The sequence below is a fragment of the Solanum verrucosum genome, unplaced genomic scaffold, assembly GCF_900185275.1.
Source record: "Solanum verrucosum unplaced genomic scaffold, falcon-dt-bn FXZP01000049.1, whole genome shotgun sequence".
Lineage (NCBI taxonomy): Eukaryota > Viridiplantae > Streptophyta > Magnoliopsida > Solanales > Solanaceae > Solanum > Solanum verrucosum.
This window is the reverse complement of record NW_026020221.1, coordinates 9,207,107-9,234,428: the sequence shown is the minus strand read 5'-3', so window position 1 is coordinate 9,234,428 and position 27,322 is coordinate 9,207,107. Positions and strand designations below refer to the sequence as shown.

At 33.9% G+C, this 27,322-nt stretch overlaps 2 protein-coding genes across 3 annotated transcripts in view; one reads left to right on the top strand and one right to left on the bottom strand.

The window, feature by feature from the left end:
- Positions 1-27,322, top strand: part of LOC125830992 (LOB domain-containing protein 1-like) — a 393,543-nt gene that overhangs the window by 122,112 nt on the left and 244,109 nt on the right. The window lies entirely within an intron of this gene.
- Positions 19,711-24,943, bottom strand: LOC125830990 (uncharacterized). 2 transcript variants are annotated; one of them, XM_049510187.1, is made up of 6 exons: positions 24,916-24,943; positions 23,406-23,561; positions 23,222-23,292; positions 21,018-21,263; positions 20,020-20,146; positions 19,711-19,889 (listed from the first exon to the last, which is right to left on the bottom strand). In XM_049510187.1, exons 2-6 carry the CDS (start codon positions 23,493-23,495, stop codon positions 19,749-19,751), a joined length of 675 nt encoding a protein of 224 aa, XP_049366144.1. In that variant the 5' UTR covers positions 23,496-23,561; positions 24,916-24,943; the 3' UTR covers positions 19,711-19,748. The 2 variants fall into 2 exon arrangements, with proteins under 2 accessions (XP_049366144.1, XP_049366143.1); XM_049510186.1 differs by having other exon boundaries at positions 21,018-21,226.

Here is a 27,322-nt window from a genome sequence, read left to right as displayed (position 1 = left end):
AGGTATGGTGGTCTTGATCCTTGTCTAATTTTCCATTCAAGGAGCCAAATCCAAAGTTACTTCAAAGTATGAAAAATCTAGGTTTTCACTCAATCTCATGGGTTCTTCCACCAAATGGTTTTAAAAGGTTTCTAATGGCACTTTATGGTTATATTGTTGTTGTATTGACGATTTAAGATGAAAATACTCCATGAACCCATGATTTCTCTCTATTCCTAGTTTATGCCTTTATGAAGTGGGTTGCTAGATAATGAATGTATATGAATCAAACTTGTTTAAAGGTCTTTAGATTGTTGAAGTATGTCATTACCCATGCTTATTTTATGGTGTATTGTTGGTGTATTGGTATGTGAGGCTTATGGCCTTAAAGGCATAGTATGAGAAATTGGAGTGTTATCATGACATTATATGAATGAGAATTCAATGAAGATAATGTGATCATGTTATGAATGTAAAGGTGTTGTTGTAGGTTGTTCACTGGTTTGGTTGCATAATTACTACCCTAATTTCCATGCTCTTTGATTTCATTACATGCCTTCAAGGTGTTTGACAAAATGTCCAACTATGGAGAATTGATGAATCGATGCTTTAAAGTTTAAGTTATGAGATGTATGGAAATCCAGAGATGTGTTGATGACACTCATGAATGTTGATGATATAATATGAAGGATTCTTCAATATAAAGTATACCTTGAATTGGTAGGGCTTATGCATCATTTTCTTGTATAAATGATTATATTGTTGATTGTTGAATCCTTGGATCGGTAGGCTTATGGCACCCTTCCACACATGCTTATAATGAACCTTGGATCGGTAGGCTAATGGCACCCTTCCATTAATGATAAGTAATGAACCTTGGATTCGGTAGGCCTATGGCACCTTTCCATAAAGGTTAATGATGAGACTTGAATCGGTAGGCCCATGGCACCCTTTCAAGAGGAGTTAATGAGCTTTCCTAAATGTACCTTGAATCGGTAGGCTTATGGCACCCTTTCATGTGTTAAATAATGTACCTTGAATCGGTAGGCTTATGGCACCCTTTCATGTGTGATGATGTCAAAGTAATGAACTATTCTATGGGAATGTAGGCTAAGCACCGAGCGGATTTGGTTAGATGGAAACTCCCCTGACAGTTAGGCATGAGTTTCAATGATCGTCTACTTTATCCCATAAACTATGTGCCCGCATAGGAAGCTAGTGGATCCATTAAGCTATATATACCAGTCTTCCTTAGGCAAGTAGACCACCTCTTTTCGGTGTGGGGACTCATGACACCGGATTCCATGACAAGCTCTCATGGTCTATGTCGGTTAAACGCTTACTTCCCATCATGTGAGATTTCATTATGGTTTCTTGACAGGTTCTACAAAGTGTAGGTAGTAGTATGGGATGCTACCTATACATTGCACGAGTAGGCTTGGAGAGGGTCATAGTGAGTTTCTCTAAATCCTAATGACTGTGACATGAATGTACCCTAAATGAGGTTATTAAAGAATGTTGGCTCTTAAATGCTTAATATGTTATGCATGTTATACTTGGGTTATATTACGAGTTATTTTCCCTTGTCATGTCTTAATTAATGATATACCTCTTATGTATGAATATTGTGCAAAGGTGAAAGAAAGGAATGATAAGTTACTTTAAGTGACCTAAATGTGGTGCCTTAGTATGGATGGTGGTATGGGACGTCATCCATACATTGCACGAGGTATAGCATAAGGGTTTCTTGAGGTGAAGGTCCAAGGTAAAGGTTTTCATGTTGATATTGTTTAAAGGTGATATTATGACTTACTTGATGTTATGCTTGTCTTGTATGTCTTTTATGCTATTGTTCATGATATTTCAAAAAGGTGGCATAATGCATGGTTTCTAACTAAAATGTCCCTTTTTAAGCATGTTTTGCATGGTCATCATACTTAGTACATTTTGTGTACTAACCCATATTCTTCATATTTTTACTATAAGTGTAGGTTCCGGCAAGTGATCCCTCCTAGCTAGTTTGAAGTGTTGGATTGCTTTCCTCCAAGACTTGGTATGTCCTCATGGATTCGAGGACGAGACTTTTAAGTTCTTTTGTTCATGTAATAGACTTCTTTTGATTGTAAAGGGCCGTGTCCCTACTTATGTTTTGCGACTGTGTCTAAGATGGCCATGTGAGACTTAGACTTCCGCTGTGTGTTTTTAAAGTTGTTTTAAGAAGTTTAAATGTGTGGATGTAAATAAGTTTTTTTTTTATTATTCCGCACTATTTTCATTATTGAATGCAATGAATGACTATGTGGCTTGTATAAGACCCCTTCGGGGTCGAGTACGCCTTGTTACGACTTGGGGGTGCTCCCGGGTCGTGACAAGTAGTCTTTTCCATCTTATGTATGCATTAGTTATACACTCTATTGTGTATTAAGGTGTGTATTGCTAATACCATGGTATTCTAGGTATTAGCAATGCAATGGTTTTAATGCATGCATTAGCATTTAAAAAAACTCAGTTACCCCTCAAAACTTTTTTTTACATCTTTTCTACAATAATAGTGGAGGGTATATTTGTAAATTAATTTTTTTATGCAATTCATGATATTTTTTAATGCATCAAACCAAATAATGCATAAAATAATCTATATATAACTAATGCACGCATAACTAATACATGCATTGCTAATGCAAACATAAATAATACACTCTATTTAGCATTATTCTTATACACTCTACTAAACGACCCCTAAGAGTATAAGGGGACTATGCATTCCCAGATGTATCAATTTTTACATTGATAAAAGAGAAACTGAGATTTCTAAATGAGTTATGAGTTCAAAAGATATTTCAAAAGCAGTTACCTCTTTTAAGAGGGTAGTTTGAGAAATTATCTCAAACCAGAAGAAGAGTTGTGTTTTTAAACATATGAGCATGAGTATATGTTATTGGGAGTAGTATTGAGCACCGATATGGGGACGAGTTCAGACAATTCAAAGTCCTTATAAACCATGTATGCCAACATGGGTAAAGGGTCATACTTTTTAGATGGTTCCTTATTGCTTTTAGGCATAGCTTAGTGGATCCACTTAGTTGAGGGACCCTATATCCTGGCAAGGTATAGGACAGTTCTGGCAGCATGGGCGAGCCGTTGTATCATCACGCAGCTCATAGTGATGGTTGTCGGTTAGAGAATATCCCAATAGAGTTAAAGTGTATTTTTATATATCACGTATTATGTTGAGTTCAGAGATCAGAGTATTTTGTAAAACTCTAGAAGATTTAACTCATTTATTTATTTACATTCAGCTTGAGTACATTGTTATCTATTCCAGTCCTTTCTTTTAGTTATTTGTTATTCAGCTATATTATATACTCGTACATTCAATGTATTGATGTCATTCGACTTGCATCTTTTAATGATGCAGCTACAAGTTATTAGGATCCTCAACAAGAGTCTGTTGATCACTTCATCTGCTTGTCTGCTTATGAGTGAGACTTTCTTGCTTTGGAGTACTCCAATTTTATGAGTTGTTAGTAGCAGTTCTTTTGAGAAGTCATAGGTCTTGTCCCGACACTCATTTTTGTATAGTAGAGGCTTCATAGATAGACAGTTTTGGAGAGTCTTTCAGTTTCATATATTTTATTTGAAACTTATGTTTCATACTCAGTATATTCAGTGAAGTTTTGAGATTCAGTAAATTGTTTTTAAACGTTTCTTTCAATTTGATGCTTATGTATGCTTGAGTTAGTCTTCCACTTGTAGTCAGCCAGGATGAGGGTTCGCTTGAGGGCCATCAATGATTCTCAAGTGTCGGCCACGTCTAGGGTGTAGGCTCGAATCGTGGCATTTCACTGGGTTATGCTATTCGTTCTAAAGAAATCTAGTACAACTCGTACCACACTATCTCTTATGATGTCCCGTGATTTTTTTTATTATAAAAAATTGCATTATAACCATCACTATTGGGAGCTTTACTACCATCGAGATATTTTATAGCATCCTCTACTTCTTCTTTGGTCACATTGGCCACCAATTGCAGTTGTTGGCTGCTAAGCACTCATCCTTGTTGCTAAGTTTATATGTATTTTTTTTAAGAATATGTTTTTAAAAAAAAATTTTAAGTGGTCTGGGGACCTTTTTATTCAGCTAATGGTCAAAGACCAAAGTCCAACAAAATCAAATATACAAACAGGCCCAAAACCGGCTCAATGCAAAAAGGAAAGTACTACTTCTTGTAAAAATCTCCTGGTGACTGATGAAGAGAGTTGACTCTTCACTTCTGTTGTGCTGTCGGAAAATCAAACTTGACTGCTGGTGTATGTTCCTGTGTAACTCCCTCCGGCAATGGATCCTCAACGGACTGGTCTCGAATCTGGAAAATAAGGTGCCTTTCTTCAGAGTTTTGTCTTCCTCGTTTCTCACTTCTGTAATATCATTTGTTGTAAATTCATGGCATATATAAAATTCTGTTGTTATATTGTCTGCCATGTGCTTTACTTTCCCCAATCCTTTATGCTTTTGTGTTCTCATTGTTCCTGACTTTGTGTGTTGATATGTCTGTTTCTGATTCTCAAATTAGGTATTTGTGCTTTGTCCATGTTGATTAATCTTCTTATGTAGCTTGGTAGCTCTTGAAAATTGTTGTACTCTGTTGTGTATTGCGTATCAATCACCTCGTTTGCTAGTGAATCTGCCACCGTATTCCCTTCCCTAAAATTATGTATGATTCTCGCATCTAGCTGCTGCAATTTCTATCTAATATCTTTTATCCTCTCGATTATTTCCCATGGTACCTTCCACTGATTTAGTATTATCTTTTTCAGACTTAAAGAATTTGTTTCTATTGTTATTCCCCTCAGATCATTACAATAGCTATATTCTAATGCCTCATGTATTGCAAGAACCTCTGCCTCTGTATTAGTTGTAATGTCTATCCCTTTTGCTCTAGCATATCTTATGTCTCCCCTGTCATCTCGTATACAGAAACCAAAAGAGCTCATTCCTGAATTGCCCCTACTAGCTCCATCAATGTTACATTTCAGTTTCTGAGCCACTGGTGGTTTCCATACAACACTGTGAACATATAATTTTGGCCTGTACTCTTTTATTTTAGCAATGAAATCAGGCCATTCTCTTCTATCCAATCTTATCCAGGGATATAGTAACTTCATTACCTTTCTGATCAATTTTTGTACTTGTGACACCATTTCTGTGAATGTGGTGTTACCTCCATGCTTTATAGTATTTCTTCTTTTCCATAGTGTCCACATTATTAATGCTGGCATAACTCTATATATCACTTGTAGCTTTGTTGGGGCTTCATGGTTCCACCAAGTGATTATGAGCTGTTGCAGATGTATCCCATCTATGTTTATACTTGCAAAAATAGAAAACTGCCTCCATAGCCTTGTAGCAATGGAGGCTGTTAGGAAAAGATGTGTCATAGTTTCCTCCACTTTGGTATCACAACATCAGCATCTTGATACAATTGGGATTCTCATTCTCCTTAGATTGTCATCAGTAGGTATCCTTCTCTTCCATATCTTCCATAAGAAAAAATTCACTTTAAAAGGCACTCCTTTGTTCCACAACAGATCATAATCTCTTCTTTCTTCTTTCTTCTTTCTTCTTTCTCATTTGCTGCCAGGCAGACTTGACAGTGAAAGTTCCCTGAGTATTCCCCATCCACCAAGGTTTGTCATTTCCTTCACCAGCTAGGGGCTTGATGCTTTCTATTATGTATTCTGTTATCTCCTGTGAAAGCCTTGTTAGCAATTTTGTCTCATCCCACTTCCCTTCAGTGATGAATGTTTTTACCTCCAACTATCCTCATTTGCATTATCCCCTTCTATAAAGTACAGTGCACCCTGTTTTGTCCAGTTGTCAAACCAGAAGCTTGAATTACCTCCTCTTACTTGCCACCAAATATTATGCTCCACTTTCTCTCTTACTGATGTCATTTTTCTCCAAACATGAGATCCCCCAACACCTCTTCCCAGGGTTGGATGAACTTTCTTGCAGTATTTATTCCACATATATGTGCTCCACAATGAAGTACATGTCCTGAAGTTCCACCATAATTTGGCAAAAAAAGCATTAGACATATCTTCAAGAGCTCTGAAACCTAAACCTCCTTCTTTCTTAGGGTAACATATGTTCTCCCAAGAGACCCAGTGTTTATTACTAGCACTAGTGTAGTTACCCCAAAAGAACTTGGCAAAAAGTTTGTGCAATTGAACTAGGACAGTCTTTGGAGGATTCATAGCTGATAACATATATATTGGCATGGATTGCAAGACATGTGCTATCAATATGTATCTCCCTCCAAATGATAGTAATCTGTTTTGCCAAGAATGCATCCTTTTGGCTACCTTCTTTATGAGCACTTCAAAGTGAGATTTATTTTTCCTCCCATAAAACATAGGACAACCCAGATAAGTGAATGGAAAAGAACCCAATCTAATTCCAGTAATCCTCCTAAGCTGATAGCTCACCCCAATAGGAACATTCTCATGGAGATAAACTAAGCTCTTGTCCAGATTTATCATCTGTCTTGATACATCTTCATAGTTTCTGAGTACCTTCATCATTTTTCTCACAGAAGAAGGTTGTCCTGAACAGAACAAAATAGTATCATCTGCATATGATAAGTGGTTGATTTTGGGACTCCATTTTGGCATTCCATATCCTTTGTATTCTGGATCTTCAAATAGGTTATTTAGACTTCTGGCTAATAATTCTGCCCCAATTATAAATAGAGTGGGAGATAATGGATCCCCTTGTTTCAAACCCCTAGAGGATTTAAAAAACCCATAAGATTTCCCATTTATAATTATTGAATACCAGTTGTTGCTGAGCAGTCGTACTATCATATCAATAATCCTCTCAGAGTAACCAAACCTTCTTAGAACTTGGACTAGGTATTTCCATGAAACTCTGTCATATGCCTTTGCCATGTCCAACTTTACCACCACATTATGTAATTTATTCCTCCTTGGGATGTCTTTAATAATCTCCTGGGCTAAAAGCACATTTTCAGTTATGCTTCTACCTTTGACAAAACCTGCTTGGTTCTGTGATATGATCCCTGGAAGAGCTACAACCGTTCTTTCATGCATCAACCTGGAAATGATTTTGTTTGCAAAAATGCTAAGACTTATTGGCCTCAGATCCCCAAATGTTGTGACCACTTCTTTTTTGGGGATAAGGACTAAGTTGGTGTGTGTCAAATATCTTGGTAGTTCTTGTCCACAGAAGAAAGCTTTAACCATGTTGGTTATGTCATCCCCAATAATGTTCTAACTACTTTGGTAAAACTGTCCTGAGAAGCCATCTGGACCATTGGCACTGTTAGCATTAAGATAAAAAACTACCTTTTTGACTTCATTCTTCTCTAGCAACCTCTCCATATCAACATTTTATTCATCTGTGATTAGTCTAGGTATACTCTGCAACATGGAGTAATCTATTGTCTCCTGTGTTTCTTGAAATTGATCCTTAAAGACATCTACTGCTTCTTCTCCTATATTCTGACTTGTTGTGATCCAGTCCCCTGTCTAGTTTGTATTTCTGAGAGGTGGAGCTTTCTTCTTTTTCCTTTCACATAAGAATGAAAGAATCTAGTATTTCTGTCCCCATCTTTGAACCACTTCATTCCAGTTTTTTGCCTCCAATACTCCTCCTCTATCTTCAAATATCTTTTCAGCTCTGCATTAGACTTACTGAGTATGGCTTTGTTGACCTCAGTGGGGGAAATCTCTAACTGTGTCTCATTTACTCTTACCACATCTTCCAGTGTTGCAATTTGTTGAAAGATGTTTCCAAATGTTGTTCTGCTCCACTTACTAAGGACTGCCTTTAGCCTTTTCAACTTAGTTTGTACTATAGAGAAAGGGGATCCTGTAACATTCTCACACCAAACTTCTTCCACTAACCCACTAAAATCCTTATGTTTGGTCCAAAAATTCAAAAACCTGAATGGCTTAGAGGCTTGATCCTAGATAGTGTTGCATATAACATGCAACGGAGCATGATCGAATCCTTGCCTTATTAGATGATGAGTTTAACTATTAGGCAATAGTGAAAAGAACTCATTGTTCCCAAACACTCCATCAAGTCTCTTGAAAATACTAGCCTATTCTATTCTCCCATTCCACCATGTATAACAACTACCAATGAAGTTAAGTTCAGTTAGAGCACATGCACAAATACATTGTGCAAAATCAGAGATCTCATTCTGTGTTACTGGTAGGCCTCCTACCTTTTGACTCATCTAATATGGTATTAAAATCACCCCCTACCATCCAGGGTATGTCAGTGTTCATTGATGCATCTTCCAGTGAATCCCAAAGTTCTAATCTTTCCAAAGCACTACATCTAGCATATACAGCAGTCACCTTAAACCTGTCATGTGACCCTTTCAGCTTGTAGTTAATAGTGAGTTGTTGAATAGTGTTTGTAGATCCTTCTTCTTCCCAGCATTCATTCCAGAAACACCAAATTTTTCCTGAGCAGTTTGCTTTGGCATACTGCATGCCTAGCCTTCTTTTGTAATTGTCCAGCTCAGCTAGGATTTGAAAAGGTTCTAGTAAAGCAATGTAAGAATAATGATTTCTCCTATTAAGGTCTTGTAGTCTCTCAAAGGCTTTGTGAGTTTTTACAGACCTTATATTCCAAAAAATAACTTTGTCTATCATTGATTGGATGTTGAGGTGGTACTCTTCTTACTCCTTGTATTAACTTGTATGGGAATGGTTGATGATTTAGTCCCCTTCTTTGTTTTTCCTCTCAGATGACTAATCTGCATAGGGATAAATCACCTTTCCTGCTAACTTCTTCTATAATACCTTCCATGTTGTCATCCTCCTCTTCCTGCTGCTTCTTGGCCCTTTCCTCTTTGGTGATACTGTGTATTTTTGTGTCCCTGTATGTGACACTTATCTCTTCTTCACCTCTCTCCCCCTCTTGTGTGGCCCCTTTCTCTATTTCTCCCTCATTCTTGGAAGAATATACCTTATCTGCATTATGAACTATTACGGCAGCAGGATATGCCTTTCCAGCCAACTCTACCTTGTCAACTCTTGTTGATTGTATCATTGTCTTTGAACTGTTGCTACCTGATGAGTGTTGCCCTTCAATATACTCTGGATCCTTTATGCCAACAACTATTCTGTACGGGGTGTTAACCTCATGTGAGTGTTCTGGTTCCTCATTAATATGCCCTTGTTCTTTTGCATTACTATGTTCAAGTTTATTGCTCTCTATGTCTGCTTTTGATGGTGTACTCTGTATTTGATCAACTTGTGCCTGATTTGTTAAATCTGCCTCCTTTTTTTCATCTTCAACAATCTTTTCCTCCCCAAGACCCCCAAACATGTTGATAGTTATCACCTCATTCTCTTTATTCTGTGTTGGTCTTGGGTTCCATACTTGTTATCTTCTTTGGTGTTGTCCCCCTCTTTTGTTCCCATACTTTCTCCGTTGTTCCTGGAATTCTTCTTGGCCATTCCCCCTCCCCTTTTGCAGATGCTCCCCTGTGTTTTGTGTATTATTATTTGTGCTTCCTTTAGCCTTCTCCTTATCTGTTATCTCCTCTTCAGCTGTCTTCTTACTGGCATCTGCTTCTTCCTCATTTGGGTATAGTTCAGGATGAATGACAAGACATTCCTTTTCGTTATGTCCTTGCAATTTGCAAGTCTTGCAATACTTTGGGACATAATCGTACTTGATTTGAACCTACTTCTCCATAATCTCTCATGTCTTCTTCCTCATTCCAACATTTATCCTCTTTGGAAACTCACCTAATAAATCCACCTCCACCTTTACCGTGCACAACTTGGTCTTGTCTTATTCCTAGTTGCCATGTCTACCTGTAGAGGCTTTCCTACTGCTGTAGCTAAGGAGAATATAGCTTCTCTACCAAAAAAAATTTGTGGCAGGGACGGGAACGAAATCCAAGCTATTGCAATCGACGTTTCTTCCTCCGGATCAAACAGTGGATCCCATTTGAGAGTTCTCATGGGATATGACCAGTTTTGATGTGTAATATAGAATTGAGGCTTTGATAGTAAGGTTACATAGTCTTCCAAATCTGTGGCACGTATTAGAACATATCTATTACTAAGTAATCCAATATTTACCTCTCTCTTGAGATTGCATTGCTTAGGTATCAATTTTCTGAGATCTTGAATCTCTGGCCATCCGTAGGAGAATTTTCCTATTACTGCATATTGAAGATCTTCATTAATTATCATTTGTGCAACTTCCTCTTCTTCCCATACTACTCGTGGTTCACCATGAAGATAAGCAATTTGTTTCAGGGGGATGGGTTAGTGATGTGTGATGGTTGGTTTCAATATATTGGCAAAGGTTGTTGTTGATGTTTGTCCTGTATTGGAAATTATGTGCATTGTTGGCCCAGTCTCCGTCGGAGGAGGCTGACCAACAGCCATAATGGCCATGGTTCCGATGGCAAATTCCTATGGGTATAGGCAAATTTAGGGTTCCGATGAGAATTCAAAATCTATAGTTGCCCACTAGAACCATGAATCCATGATATAATCCAAATACGCAATTCGTCTTCAAGTACTCAAATATCTAAGGAAAATTAGAGAATTTTTAAATTTATTTTCCATCAGATTTTATAAATATATGTTAAATTTAATATATCAATGTATTTTAGAACTTTTTCTTAAATATAAATATAAATTATGTCCTAGGCCTTTAGTGATGGAACGTCTTTGTTTTTTAGTTAGCCTTTAATTAATTAGGTATAAAATTAAAATATACTATAATAGACACTGCATCGAACATACGATAAATCTATGCAACACTCTTATTAAAAGTTTAAGATCAAATAATATGGCTACAAGATTTTACATTGTTTACTTCTTGGTGAAGAGTTGAAGTGTTTCTTCAAGAACACAATTGCGAAAAAAATGTTTTAACAATGGTGTAATTTGAGGTGATACTTTAAAAGTAAAAAATCTGAAAAATTAATGGAACCGTACCAAAATCAAAGAGAAACTGATATGATTGGGATCATTTTTAAAAAAATCTAATTCTAGTTATACATTACAAAATACCCAAAAAATTGGAAAAATATTATTTTTTTAAATAACCGGTCGACCGTCCCATTGACACACTTATTTTTAATCCAAACACCAGATGAAATGGGAAATAATGAACCAAACACTTGAAAAAAAATAAAACATTCATTACTAATCATTATATTACTAATTCCTTTATTAACTTTTTGTACCAAAGAATATCTTAATCCACACCCATCATACCCAACCCCACGCGCCTCAGCTCCCCTCTCTTTTTCCCCTCATAAGGGCATCTCCAATCTTAATCTTTATTTTACTCTCCAAATATAGAGTTCTCTATTTTTTCAGACAACCAACTCTAATCCAATTCTCTATTTTATTCTCTAAAAAAGAATATTTTTCTCTCTCCAATATTATATTATTATTTCTATTTCATTCTTATTTTCTTATTTCATAGAAGTAATATACATCCTTTATTTCATTATTTTTTTTCAAATAATCACTTTATATAATTTTCATATAATATAAAAAATTATTTTTTCAAATTCTTTACTTAATATAAAATTATATTTTTTCTTAAATTCTAAATAACATAAATTGCAAGCTAATATTATATAATATACGAATTAATGAACAATTCAAATAAAAGTGAAATTATTAATGAAATACTTTCAAGATTATTACATTACTTTCATAAATGCTCTATTAATGCATTACGGAGTTCAAAATAAGCATTTTTATCCTTAATTATTTTATGTCTAACTAAAGATTGTTCAAATCGGAGATTTTCATGCAAAAAGAACAACTATGAATAATTGAAAAAAGAAATCAACAAGCACAACCGCAATCACAATTACACTAATTATGAGGATCATACATTTATTTTTTCCAAATATTGTTAAATTTGAAAATGACCTACCGGATTACGAAATTATTGTTGTAATAAAATTATTATGTTATGTATTGTTATCTTATATTTAAATTATTATGTTATGCTATGTATTGTATTTTTAAACTAAAATTTTCATCTTATCATTTTAATTTTTTGCATTCTTCATAGTGAAAATTAATAATGATATCAAACAATATTAAAGTGACAAAAATTAAAAAAATTGAAACATTATTAATTTGGGATGGAAGTAGTATATATAAAATGATATATTTTTAAAAATGTTATACTCTCTCTGTCTCAATTTATGTGGCACTTTTCATTTTTCGAGAGTCGAACAGTTTAGGTTTGACCGGGAATTTACGCATGGAATCTTCAATTTTTTTGACATGAAATTTGTATATTTGTAAACTACGTAAAAAGTACTTATAGTCACAATAATTGATAATTCAAAATGTTTAAAAGATCTATGAAAAATTTACGGTCAAAGATAGACTTGTTTGAATCTTGAAATCCGAAAGTGACACATAAAATGGGACGGAGGGAGTATTACATTTAATATGAATTACTAATATTAGAGATATAATTAATGGTCTTATATGAAAAATAATATGTTAATCACAAAATAATAGAAATAATAATAAAATAATGAAAAAGTGAAATAGAGAGGTGAATAGTAATTATCTAAATTTGGAGAACTAATATTCACCTCTCTTTAAATGGAGAATAGAGAGTCATTTAGAGAATGGTTGGAGAGCCGATTCTCTATTTTACTCTCCAAATATAGAGAATGGAGAGTAAAATAGAGGTGGGTTGGAGATGGTCTTAACTCTCTAAATATGAAGAATAGAGGGTAATATGGAGGGAGGCTGGAGTGTCCATTCTCTATTTTGCTCTCCAAATATACAGAACGGAGAGTAAAATAGAGGTGGGTTGGAGATGGTCTAAATGGTGCTTATTGTTAATCAGATTTTCGGATTTAAGAATAGATTTGGAAAAAAATATTCGGGTTATTGGATTTGATGCAATTGGGAGTAATTACATTGTATGGTATATTTGATTGATAATGTAATTACTTGGTGTCATGATCCAGGGGTACACCCTAGATGTAACATGGCGTACTAGACCCCGAAAGACCTAACACAAGCCACTTAGCATATCATAGCATAAAGTAAATAGAAATGATGCAGAAATTTTAAAACTTTTCCATACAATCGAAGTCTTTATAAAAACAAGCGGAAGTCTATAACACTTTGTCTCAAACCAATTAATACAACTTGAATAACTCTTTGGGACACAGCCCATACAATAGTTTAAAACATAAAAAAAACACATAAAGAAAAGGTGAGCAAATCCTCGATGCTATGAGAACGCACCAAGTCTTCAATTCCTTTGCTCTACTAGAAACCTAGCCACGATAATGGAACTCAATGTCGCCCAACCTACATCTGATAAGAATGTAGGCAAGAGTATGTGTTAGTACAATAATGTATTAAATATGATGGCTAGCATAAATCATCAACATAAGCATATAAGAGGCATTAGTCAACATAATACATATACCATAATCATAAGAGACGATAACATAAGTCATAAGCATAAGAGACATCATCATAAGACATAGGCTATAAGCATAAGAGATAACCACATAATCAGAAGCATAATCTCCAACATAGACATAATGTAAGCCTTAGTCATCGTAAGGTATGAACCTTGAACATAGGAGATACTTCCTATTCATAGCCTATTCAATACTTAGTTCTTCATAACATAAGAGAAACACTTCATAAGTAGCTTCAAGTCATACTTGTGCAATGCATGGATAAGACCCCATAATCTCACCCACACTAAGTACCACCTTAGGCAATCATACATACTTACCATCTTTGATCTCATCCTTAGCTTATTTCTCATAGACAAGGGAATCTATCACCTTTAGTCAATCATATCATGGAAGGCAACTATAGCAACAATACATCAAAACATACATCATAAGCATATTCATTACACAGATCATCATACATAAGAGGAACATATCATAACTACCCTCAAAGCATACTTGTGCAATGCATGAATAAGACCCTATAAATCTCACTCATGCTAAGTAAAGCTTCTTGAGTAACCATAATTCATAATTCATATTCTTGTTTTGGGAATTATCCTTAACCGACATAGACTGTGTGAGCTTAACATGGAATCCGGTGTCTCCCACACCGAAAATGATGTATTAGCTTTAGGTGGATCCAATAGCTAAATAACCTACGGGGGCACGTAGTTTATGGGATAAGGAGATTGTTATTAGAAACCCGGACTCAACTAGTGTAGAAGGAATCCATTAGAAAAGTCTGACTCAACTAGCGTAAAAGCTTTCGTCTCATATACAATATTCACTCGGTGCTAAGCATAATTCCCATTGAGTTCATATTAAGTCTTGACTTAAGTTCACATTTATGGAAGAATGTCTTGACACTCAATCCAACATAACTCATACTATAGCTCATTAGATCATGTGTGAGAATAACCTTTCATTGTCCATGTCTACATATAGATTCAATAGGTGAGAAAGCCTTTCAACCTTAGAATCATCATATTGTGAGAAAACCTTTCACATCATATCATATTTATGCATAAGTGTGTATATGAGAATAACCTTTCAACAACACAACAACTAGATCATGAGCATATTCACTTTACTCTCAAAGTGTTCATAAAGCATGTACATAACCTTCATAAAACATGCATAATATCATATCTTTCCCTTTCAAGGTCAAAGCTCCTATCAAATCAACACATCTAGAATGACTACATTAGACATGGATATAATTATAGTTCAAGTAGTTCAATTACTACAAGCATAATCTCATACTTCACCTCCTTGAGGTTCAAAACATTCTTTCAATCATCACACTTAAGGTTCAAGCACTAGACATGAAAATCATCCTAACTCTTGTGATTTTATCACTTCATGCATTCAAACATTCATGAGGTAAATTAGGTAGGTAAGGTCCTTTCTCAACAACTCTACCTAATAGTCTACCATTATCATATAGACTTCACTCTCAAAGCCCTGTCATTCTTAATTCATCATGTTAGCTTTACTCTCAAAGCACTAGTGATCAACATTCACAACTACAAGCCCTACTCTCAAAGCACTAGTGATCAACATTCACAACTACAAGCCCTACTCTCAAAGGACTATTGATCAACATTCACAACTACAAGTCCTACTCTCAAAGCTTTTACTCCTTACAATCATCATACATACTTAGATCACAAGACCTTCTAGTCACAAGCTTCATTCTTAAGCAATTCTAGTCATAATTCACCATAAAGGCTCAATATCAATCATTACTATTCATGATCCATCATATATACTTTAATCTAATTCAATTCATTTCTATATACCTTCATTCTTAAACAACTACTACATATGTCATCAACCCTAGAAGATCATCTCTAAACCCTCAATTTCCCTCTTTAGGGCACAAACCCACATTACTTCAATTTCATCAATTAGACTAGGGTTAGGCATAGAAATCATCTAATATCATATTTAGGTGCTCTTATCTCAAGCAATTCATAAAGAAATTCATCAATCTTAGAAGGTCACATCTAAGCCCTCAACTTCCCCTTTCATGGCATAAAACCAAACTATATCAATTTCACCCTAGAATCTTAGGTTAATCAAGAATACATGTAAAATCATACTAAAAACATGTAATTACATCATAAACAATCATTATTCACTCGATTGGATCAACATATAACAATACCCACAATATAGGAAGGAACCCTAACTAGAATTGGGGATTCATCTTCACAATTGGGGGAAACATGGGGGCTTCATGGATGAAAGGGATTCATGAATCAATAAGTCATCATACCTTGATTACAAAGCCTAGCAAGCTTGAAACAATGGAGTTTTGACCTAGCTTGATCCTCTTTCACTTTCTAGAGAGAGGATTTTTGGGAGAGAATTGGGTTTCTTTTGGGGGTTTAGAATTAATGATTTGGAATCACTAAATTAAGGGTCTAAATTCTTTATATAGGTGTTCTAAAGGCTAAAACGATATTACTTAATCCCACTTTAAAATAGGAAAACCTCAAAGTGCCCCTCTATTTACTTCTTAAAAATCGTCTCCAGGCACCATCCACGACCACCCACCTACGGGGTGTGGACCCACCCACGGGGCGTGGGTCTATCCGTAGGTCACTGTTTTGGGCAGAAAAGTTAGGGTCCTACTCAAGGACCCTTGGTTGGTCCTTGGGGGGTCGTATCTTGACGTTATAACACGAAACCCTATATTTTTAGGTATAGGGAGTTTCATTCAAGACTCTAATCCTAATGTCAAGCTCTAGTTTAGCCTACTAGTTTCTGAGGTGTTACACTTGGTCAGCAGGTAATTGAGTGTAATTGACAATGGTAATTACACTCTCCAATTCTCAGGTTTGTGAATGGATGGTAATTACTATCCTAGTAATTACACTAATTTCCATTATCAGGTAGCTTTCCAAACAGACCCTAAATCTTTTTGGGTACAAAATCGTCTATGATAGGGTGTACTTTACTCATAATGTGAATTTAGATTTAGTCAAGCTCCAATATGGAATAGGACACGGGATTGGAGATAAAAAAAAAATCATCTTTTATTCTTGGTTAATTAATACGGTTCACTTTTCTTGTCTGCTATTTTCAAAATAGATTTTTCTTTTTTATTGTTATTTTTAACATATTAAGAAAAGATAATTATTTTCTTCTATATTTTATCCTTTAGCATTAATTATTTATTTCTAAAATTATTTTTCTAGATCTAATACAAAGTATTAAGTACTAGTAATCAATAGGAATAATCTAGTAAAAGTGAACTGAGAGAGTAATTAATATTATATGGTCCAATTTAAGTGTTTTATTTTCTTTTATTTTTTTAGTTTGTCTCCAAAAATACATCTTTTTTTTTTATATTGTAAGTTTTCTAATTATAATATTCTACATGGTAAATTTAAGACCACAAGATTTAAAAGACTATACACATCTTTTATTTGAGATCATAAAATTCAAATGACTCTTTTTATTTCTTAAATTCGTGCCTAGTCAAACTTAAATTAGGACGGAGGGAATATATTCTTACTATATGTTCAATTATTAGGACATATCCATTTGACTATAAAAAAATATTCACTTTTTTCGAAATAATTTTTTCACTTTATTTGAAAATAAATGTTTGGTCAACCCATGAAAACTTTAAATTTGAAAAATAACTTATATTTAACATGTTTTTCAACCCGTCATTCACTTTTAAATTGTATTTAAGTAATTCAAGCCTAAGTATTATTTTAAATATTCTTTGCAAAATGTAAGATCAAATATAACTCAATATATTCCAATAAAGTTTTTCTAAAATATTTAAAATCTTTGATATTTCGTATGATATTTTTCAATTTTTAATCAGACATTTTAGGATCGAGCCAAAAAAAAATGAATCGTCTAAAAAGCGGTTTTTTTTTTCAAAATAACGTCTTTAGGCATGAGTTCTAATTAGTGAAAACCCAAAACAAATATCAAACATTAAGAGGAAAAAAATAAGATCTGATAGAAATGAATAATCTACTTCTTTATATATATTCTTATTTATTAATCAATATTAAGTGAAGAAAATCTCTATATGGCTAAACTCAGTGGAAGTAACATTTTTACAAGCTCGTTTGATTTGGTTATTAATTAATTGTGTTGTGTTTAGTAAGCTTTGAGGTTAAGTTGAAATAACTTACTATGTATCAAATGCCAATTAACAAAAACCAATGATACTTAACATTCCATGCGTTCATTTTTATTTTATTCATTATATCAAAAATATGTATTCATTTCTACTTGTCCAATTTAAAGATTTAAGAGATAATTCACCATTTTATACTTATTATTAAAACTTTAATATTTTCAATTCATTTTCCGACATTAGATGACTTATAATAATTAGGATTCGTTAATTATTTCTTAAGGAGTGTGTTAAGTCAAACACAAATTAGTAAATAGAGAAAGGAAATAGTAAAACAAACTTAAATATCCTTAAAATTCAAAAATAAACCTGAAATTGACATTGGATGGAAACAATAATAAATAACAAAAAAAAGAAAATATAACAGTGCAATATAATTATACGTATTTTTGGGACCATTAAAGTGGTGAGAAAGAATACAACAAAAAAGACACATTGGAAGTTTCCAAGTTTTTGAGCTTATGTGCATATTTTTCCTCAAGATGCTTCAAGGACAAGTGGAGTGGCCAATCAAAAAATGCTTTAATAATCAATATTTGAATCACTTGTAAATAACTAAATATTTAAACACCACTTGCATTATAATTGAGAAATTGTCACTTTTAGTACTCTTTTCGTCTCCTTTTAGTTGTCATGATTTCCTGTTTTAGAGTCAAACAATAAGAACTTTGACTAACATTTTATGATATATTTTTCATCATATTGATATGTAAAAATTGCAATTTATAATACTTTTCATATAATGTATTTGTTGTTAAACCTAATTTATCACTATATGTAGTAAAAAAAATTAGAACTCTCTCTACCAATGATAAATAAAGGGGATATGTTTACCATGTCTCATAATTCTTTAAATTTAGCTTTAGGTATTTTTGTTCAAATCAGCATACAAAATGACTATATATTGAATAGTTTTAAAACGTTAGCTAAAGATTAATAGCGATCATGGCTATTTACCAATTTCATCCAAAAATATTTGGGCTAAACCTATGCTAATTGGATTTGTAATGTGAAATGGACGAAAAGGCGTTCTCCAGTGAAAAATATTAACAACATGCTTATACTTTGTAGAGAGAAGTATTGAAAACACATATGATCTAAACATGAATTATTAGTTTTATCTCTGAACTATTGTCAACCCTAAAAACATTCTTCTATTTGACTAACTAAACTTGGGTACATGAGGCTCTTAGTAAAAAGCCTAGAGAAGTGTATCACATGACATAGCAAGTCGTTTCAAATTCTTGTAGGAGCATAAGGCTCTTAATAAAAAGCCTAGAGAAGTGTTAAAAACACCCCTAAACTAGGCGAGAATTTAAGAGCGTATTTCACTCATTAATATTTTTAATATTTTTAGTACATCTAAAAATATTGATAGTTTTTCTATATAAAAGATAGTATTTGTTTTTCTTGTCTGCCTCAAATGATTTTGGGTTTAATGAATAATGTGATGATATTTATTATGATTGAATTTATTTTAAAATGCTCAAGAAAAATTGTAGAGGTTAATAATAGTATTTCTAATAGTTGCTGATGATGTAATTAATCACTTCATAGTATAAAAATTGAGGTGAATTTCAAGACACAAGCTTGATGTAAGCCACCTTCAACCTCTCAGCGTCAAATGAGACCCATAACCCATTCATAGCACACAAACTTTAACTGTCGGCTTTCATTTTCAGTTCTTTTTTACGCGTTTCATGATCTGTAATCCTTACCTGCAACCCCCCATCACCCGGCTCCGACTAGTCAACCGCGTCTCAGGGGAGAATACCATAGTTAATAATGCTCTATGAGTCAAGACAGAAGCCCAGAACACGAGTCACATTCAAATTAAAAGGATTTCAATGTATAATGACTTGTGTATACTAATAAACTACAAGAAAGACTCATAATATACTGTATAATTAAGCCGAGTCTCCACTTCCTTTTCCATTTTTCTTTCTGTTAAAACTTTTTTCGTGACAAGTATTACCTTACTTCTACTTTGGATATTATATGGTGCACAGTGTAGATAGTTTGCATGGCATCATGTACCCATCCAGCTTGTTGTCTCTGAGATAACTATACCAATGGAGTCTCGGTGATTGGTGGAGAAATCTGAAGCCCCAGTCTCGATGTCCATCCTTTCCGCTGCCTATAGGCCTCAACTGCTTGCAATCGAAGTCTTTCTTTTGAAGCATCATGTGCATTATTCTTGAATGCCTTCATAATAAGAACACAAGTATGGTTTACCATATGAATATCAGTGTATACAAGGTCAATGTCATAAGCATAGGCAAAGTTCATGTCAATGCGAGTGTGTATAATACAGTATAAAACTATCCAGATGTACCTTTGGGACTGCAAGCTTAGGTGGAGCTTCAACGACTTCACCAAATTTTATTTCTTCACGACCAGGAAAATCCATGTGTTCATCAGTATTGCCCTTTTTGTGTTTCTTTTTCATATCTGCCAAACGCCTGCATACATCCAAATTAAAACCATTCGGTAACAACCTGTAGACAATGCAATGCCTAAAACCAGTCCCCCACCCCTCGGAACAAAAAAAAAACTAAAAAAAAAAAAGAAGAGAAATGAAACATGTCACAAAATGAGTATATATGTGAAATCATTATTACATTTGCTTCAGCAAAGAAAGGTTAATTTGGGTGAATCCTTTTTCATTTGCTTACAAACAGAAGTCGCTCGATTACCCAAATTTGCTTATAAAATATGAAATTGAAAGGAATAAAGTGCGCACATACACATAGACAATAGAACAATGATCAACTACTTGTTACGTCAAGGAGTAGAAAGTTATCTGAAGAAAATACCTCAGCTGCTTCTTAGTAATACGATAAACAAGCAAATAATCTATAAAACTAGAGAAAACAGGTAATGGTGTTCAAAGGTTAGTCGCTAAATTAACACTGAATTTGATTTGAGTCAAAGTTGTCATAGAATAACTCCCAGCCTCAGCAAATTAACCCCCTTACTGCCCAATGATCTTAGTCATTCTTTGATAGCATACATTATTTCTTAATGGCTTCTGGTCCAGAAACACTCCTATGAACTTAAAGCTCCATAACCGTGACGTAGCAGATTTGACTCCCTTGAATACCTCGGATTAAAATGCATAACCCTTTTCCCTCGTGAAATAGAGTTTGTTTAGTTGTTCTCCTAAACAAGATATGTGGCATAAACATTTAAGATTGACAAAAATAATGGCTCTGCTTCTACTTCAACTCTCACCACTGATATAATAGCAAAGTTTATTTCAAGTAAATGTTACTACTATCTCTAAGCAAGGAAAGTAAAAGAAGGATTTTTTGCTGAGGCATCAGTTCTTACTGTTTCTTTCGCTCCTTTCTCTTTGAACTAGTAATGCCCAGTTCAGCTGTATCAAACCGAAGGTCCTTCACTTCCTTTCTTTTTCTCTTTTTATTTCTCTTCTGATGTGCATTACTTTCTTCTGCTCCAACATCACTCAAACTGCTTTTGTCGTCGTTCCGTTTGTTACCTGCATTTTTAGCTTGAACTTGATCTTCTGAATGTATTCTCTGTTCAGGGACACATATAAGTCCAAAGTTTGAACACCTAATATAATACACAGAATGCATTCACATAGAAGGGAGAAAACACAAAAAACAATTGGAGGTTGTAGTAGAACAAACAGAAGGGAAGGAGAGAGAACTCAAGTTTCTTTGCTTAAGGATTCACAACAATATGAGAGTTACTCTAGACAAGAGAGAGCGGAAGTATACGAATTTATAATGACAAAGAGTAAACGACCATAATTGGAACAAGAAATAGTAAAAAGATCACTGGCATTGACAAAGGTACAACAATAGCATACAGAAGCATCGATTGTATTGGTCAAAATGGAGACTAACAGAAAATTCTTGAGACACTTCAACTATACTTTTATTTATTTATTGACAAGTTGAAATTGAATTTATTTTGATTAACTTAATTACTCCATATATGTAACAGGAACCCCCTACCCCACCCCCCCAAACAAGACGTATAGAAAAGTAGGAAGCTTACAAAAATATGATTCTCAAGAGAAAGCATCCAATTAATTATTCCAGAGATATATAGAGATTGTATTTTTTCAGTAAAAAACTTGAGAAAATATGTTTATACTCTTCTGGCACATGTAATAGCTACATAGAACAATATTTTTCCGGCAGATGGGGGCTGCAAAATCCGTCTAACATTCTTTAGCTTATAGAAGAAGACAAGTGTTGAAGACAGGAAAACTATGAGAGCAAAACAGTCTAACAAAGTTGCTAGGAAACCAAACTAGACTTAGCTGGGCTTGATTTAACTTGGTGTTTTCAAGCTTGACTGCTTACTTGAGCTGATCATAGATCTAATAGACCTATCAAGGAACACTTCTGAGCTTTTGAAGTGTGTTAATCACAATAAACTACACTTGCTCTAGGGATTGTGAATACATCATATATTTATCTGAAATGACATGTTTTTCCTGGTATTTGTTAATATGCATATACCAAAGCTATAACATGAGCAACCCCACCCCTTTACTACAGGAAGCTTAGATCCGGCTATACTCAAACTCTTCTGATTCACCCCTACATTCCCCACTTGTCTGATTGTTGCTGAGCAAGAGCACTCAACCAGTGAGCTATTACGCACTCTTTCAAGAGTTGCTTCTTCTAGGCAAACCTCCTAGCTGCATTGGCGGAGCCATATGTATTCAAGGGGTGTTAACTGATACCCCTTCATTGGAAAATTACACTGTGTAGTTAGGTAAAACACTCTTTCATATATATACTATACATTGACTCCCCTTGGCTCATTACTGTATATTTTGACACTCCTTAGCAAAAATCCTGGCCACACCACTATCTAGCTGTCTCTGCACCCCTGTCTCATTTATCACTGGACGGTCAATAAGAATCCTCATAATCATATTACTAGTATTGGACTATTACCTTTCTCTTCAAACAAAAAAAATCAAAAAAAAGTTTCATATTCATAAATTGGACTATTACTTGTATAAATACCGTTAAAGCCTATCTCAGTAAAAGAGTGGAATTTATCTTTTATTAACTAGAGGTTCCCAAACTCATGCAATTCCTGCACTGCCTACAACTAGCAGACTAAATAATTCCAAACTCAGCACTAAAACCAAATTGTACCGTACCACAAAATTTATCTCTACAAAGACAAGTACTATGAGAACCAACAGCATACCAAGTGAAATCCCACAAAGTGGGGTCTGGAGAGGGTAGAGTGTACCTTACCTTATGGAGGCAGGGAGGCTGTTTCGTAAAGAACGTCCGCTCAAGTGAAGCAAATCAAAGTAGTAATGGAAAAGTAAAAAACAACAATGAAGAAAACATGACAACTAGTCGGAAAGCACGGCAGAACATTCATTCATGAAAGGTACCATAACACTACCAACACACTGTGATTACCTAAACATAGTAAACAACATATAGATAGCATATACCAAAAGCCACTAACTACATGCATAAGGATAAAATAAGAACTACAAGGTCCCAACTTTCGATATGCAATTTTACCTTGCCATTAGCACTACCACCACTATCTCCTTTCTTCCTGTCTGCATTATCCGATGAACCTTTCCCATCCCCTAAAACAATAAATAAGAAAACCCCACTTTGTAAGAAACATTGAAAACTAAGAAAAATTATTACTTTCCACCAAAATTTCATGTACTAAATCAATTCACAAGCACGCATATACCTGAAAAGGCCATAATTTGACGAAGCTTAGAGGGAATGGCATCAATAGAAGAGGTGTTGGGTGGGGGAGGAAGTCTAGTAGTGCCTCCATGAGCTGCTCTGTAATTCTTCTCTCTTCTCTTCTTCCCTTTACCTCCCATTTTTGCTTCTTCTTCTTCTATGTGTCGACTCTGTAATTCGTTAAACCTTAGCACTCTCCTTACAACGTTGAAGCAGGAAGCATTAAATACAAATAGGTCCTCTTATTCTTTAAAAAGGTTAAATTGGGCATACAAGTTTTTATAATTACAATTAAACCATATACAGTATAGATGAAGAGTTTTTCTCATCCTTACGAGTCATTTGGTATGAGGTATAAAATATAATAATTCCAGGATAAAACGCAAGATGATTAGAAGTATTAGGTACTCCTTGGATTATTTATCTCATCATTTATATTTTACTGATGAGATAAATTATCCCATATACATGATAAAATAACTTAATTCCAACAACTAAACTACATTATTTATTTGAACTTATTTCAACAACTAAACAACTTTTTAACTCTAACTAGTTTTGACTCAATTCCAACAACTAAACCACCAACTAAACCACATTATATTAAATAATGAGTCAAACTAGCTAGGGGTTAATTAAACTTTATTTGAACTTATTTCTAACACAAACACATTATTCCTAAATTTAAAGCTAAGTGTCAACACTAGATTGACAAAAATTGATCTTGTAAGAAAATCAATTTTGTCATCAATAGGATCAACTAGTGTTGGTACTTATGCTTAACAAACACATTATTCCTAAATTAAAGCTTAATATCAACACTAGATGGACACAAATCGATCTTGCAAGAAAATCAATTTTGTCATCGATAGGATCAACTAGTGTTGGTACTTATGCTTAACAAACACATTATTCCTAAATTAAAGCTTAGTATCAACACTAGATGGACACAAATCGATCAGGCAAGAAAATAAATTTTGTCATCAATAGGATCAACCAGTGTTGGTACTTATGCTTAACAAACACATTATTTCTAAAATAAAAGCTTAGTATCAACACTAGAAGGACACAAATCGATCTTGCAAGAAAATCAATTTTGTCATCAATAGGATCAACTAGAGTTGGTACTTATGCTTAACAAACACATTATTCCTAAATTAAAGCTTAGTATCAACACTAGATGGACATAAATCGATTTTGCAAGAAAATCAATTTTGTCATCAATAGGATCAACTAGTGTTGGTACTTATGCTTAACAAATATATTATTTCTAAATTTAAAGCTAAGTGTCAAAATCGATCTTGCAAGAAAATCAATTTTGTCATCAATAGGATCAACTAGTGTTGGTACTTATGCTAAACAAACACATTATCACCTAATTTAAAGCTAAGTGTCAACACTCGATGGACACAAACAAATTATCACAAAATTAAAACTAAGTATCAATACTAGATGGACACAAACACATTATAAAAAACAATTCTACTTGAACTTTAGAAATTTAGAAACACTAAACCTTATCTCCTACTTTGATGAAAGAAGCAGTATAGTCATGTATCAAACTTTTTTAGATGTTGAGCTTACTCAGTTATCTAGCACGAAAAGAAACAATTTAAAATTTCTTTAATGGTCATTATAGAGAGATTTAGTCATTATTAACAGTTGACAATTAGTAAACAAGTTTGTGTTGTTTTTTCTTTTCCTTGATAATTCAAAATAGGTTTCTCCTATTTTCAATACTTCCTCTCTTTTTTTCCACTAGTTATTGTGATGTATATGTTACCATGAGGGTGTGGTCCATATTCACTAGTATTAAAATTGATAGACAGCTGCCTAAAGAGACACTCCCCCACATAGTTTACATACGCACATGAGTAGTTAATGAGTCTTCTATGACAATTGATCCAATGGTTGAAAAAATCTAAATATAGATTCAAAGAAACCTTAAGTAAGAAGCCAATTGACAGCTTCATTAGTATACTCTAAACTCTAAAAAATAGAAAATTTATATTTTCCATGCACAGAAAACTACAGGAACAATAAAATACTCAATAGCCAGAAATAAATTACAAAAATTTACCAAACAAGTGTTGAGCTTTAAAGGCTTATAGGTTAAAAAGGCACCTTGAGTAAGACCCACAACACTAGAGAACCAAAAAATCTTCAAAACCCAGAAATCAAGTACAATAAAAGAGCTCACTTTTCAAGGATTTATAGCTTAAACTCAAAGAAACCTCAAGTAAGAAGCTAATTGACAGTTTCATTAAGCTACTTGTACACTCTATAAACAGAAAATTTGTACTTTCCATGCCAAAAAATTCCCAAAACCCAAAAATTAATTCACAAAAAAAGAGCTCAAATTCGAAGGGGTTACCTCAAGTAAGAAGCTAATTAACAGTTTCATTAAGCTACTCTAAACTCTAAACCAGAAAATTTAAATTTTTTATTTTTCATACCAAGAAATCCCCAAGACCTAGAAATCAATTCACAAAAAAGAACCCAAACAGATAAGAGTTTACAGTTTTTCACCTTGAGTAAGAAGGTCGGGGATGGTGGCGCGACCTCCTGCTGCTGCTGATCGAGGCGACGCCGGTCTGGATGGTGGCGCGACCTGCTGCTGCTGCTGATCAAGGCAGCGCCGGTCGGGGATGGTGGGGGTGGGCGCCGGTCGGGGTTGGGTCGGGGATGGGTGGGCTCGAGAGAGGAGTGAGAGATGAGTTAGGGTTTTGAGATTATCATTTTTTCTTTAAAAGAGTGTTAATTTAGCAATAGGCATGTCGATATTTTTTAAAATAATTATCTATATTTAATAAAATCAACTTTGTGAAATTGATATTATTTAAATAAAATAAATTAACCTTAAGATCGATATTTATTAATTTATTTTAATATAAACTTAATAAAATCAACTTTGTGAAATTGATATTATTTAAATAAAATAAATATATCAATCTCTTAAGATCGATATTTATTAATTTATTTTAATATAAACTTAATAAAATCAACTTTGTGAAATTGATATTATTTAAATAAAATAAATATATCAATCTCTTAAGATCGATATTTATTAATTTATTTTAATATAAACTTACCTTGAGGTTGATTTTATTAATTAAAATTACTTTTATATATTACTTACTTTACTTATATTACTTATATTTTATACTATATATAAGAGGCTAGGAAAGCAGCTCTTCATCCACATGTTTGCTTCTCTTGCCGGGGTAATATGAACAATTTTTAATACTTTTTTAATATTAATACTTAAAAAATGTTGTACTTAGTTATTTTGTAATGGTATCTTTTTAATTTGGGACATAAAATTCCTTTTGCATTTCACTTTTCAGCCGCAAAAATTTGCCCAGTTTTCATGCTAAAAGTAGATGGAGTGATCAAGCGGCCCTTCTTGCGCCAACATACATCCAATGGCATAGAGTGATGCGTCAGTATGAACATGGAACTCCTTATTCCAATTTGGAAATCGAAGGATTGGGGCTGACAGCAAACACTCATCTGCATGCTTAAAGGCTTAATCATGTTCCGGTTCCCAAGCCTTATACCTTTCTTCTGTAATAATTCCATTATGGAATTCCGCGCTTCGAAAAGTCTTTTTTGATCGTCATTCCTTTATCCATTTTCCCTCTATCTATTAATGCATATACATATAAATAACATATAGGTCCCACTTCTTATTTTTGAATACCTAACTTCATTTTCTTTCCCTTTATTTCTACCTCATAAGTCATAACTTCTTTCATTTTGTTTTTCTACGGCAAAATCATTTTTTATAATGATAATTATATTTTTTTTATCAAATATTGAAATATTATGTCTTTTTTTGTAAAGTGTTATATATCTATATAAATAATATTATAAATCACAATAATTAACAACTTAAATATTTAAAGGTTATACGAA

Bases quoted from the DNA above. Each gene is read 5' to 3' on its own strand.
- LOC125830990 (XM_049510186.1), bottom strand. From the start codon at position 23,544: ATGGGAGGTAAAGGGAAGAAGAGAAGAGAGAAGAATTACAGAGCAGCT. The intron at 23,293-23,405 runs GTATATGCGTGC...TTATTGTTTTAG, and splicing joins TCAAATTATGGCCTTTTCAG to GGGATGGGAAAGGTTCATCG. The intron at 19,890-20,019 runs GTACATCTGGAT...CTTATTATGAAG, and splicing joins CTAAGCTTGCAGTCCCAAAG to GCATTCAAGAATAATGCACA.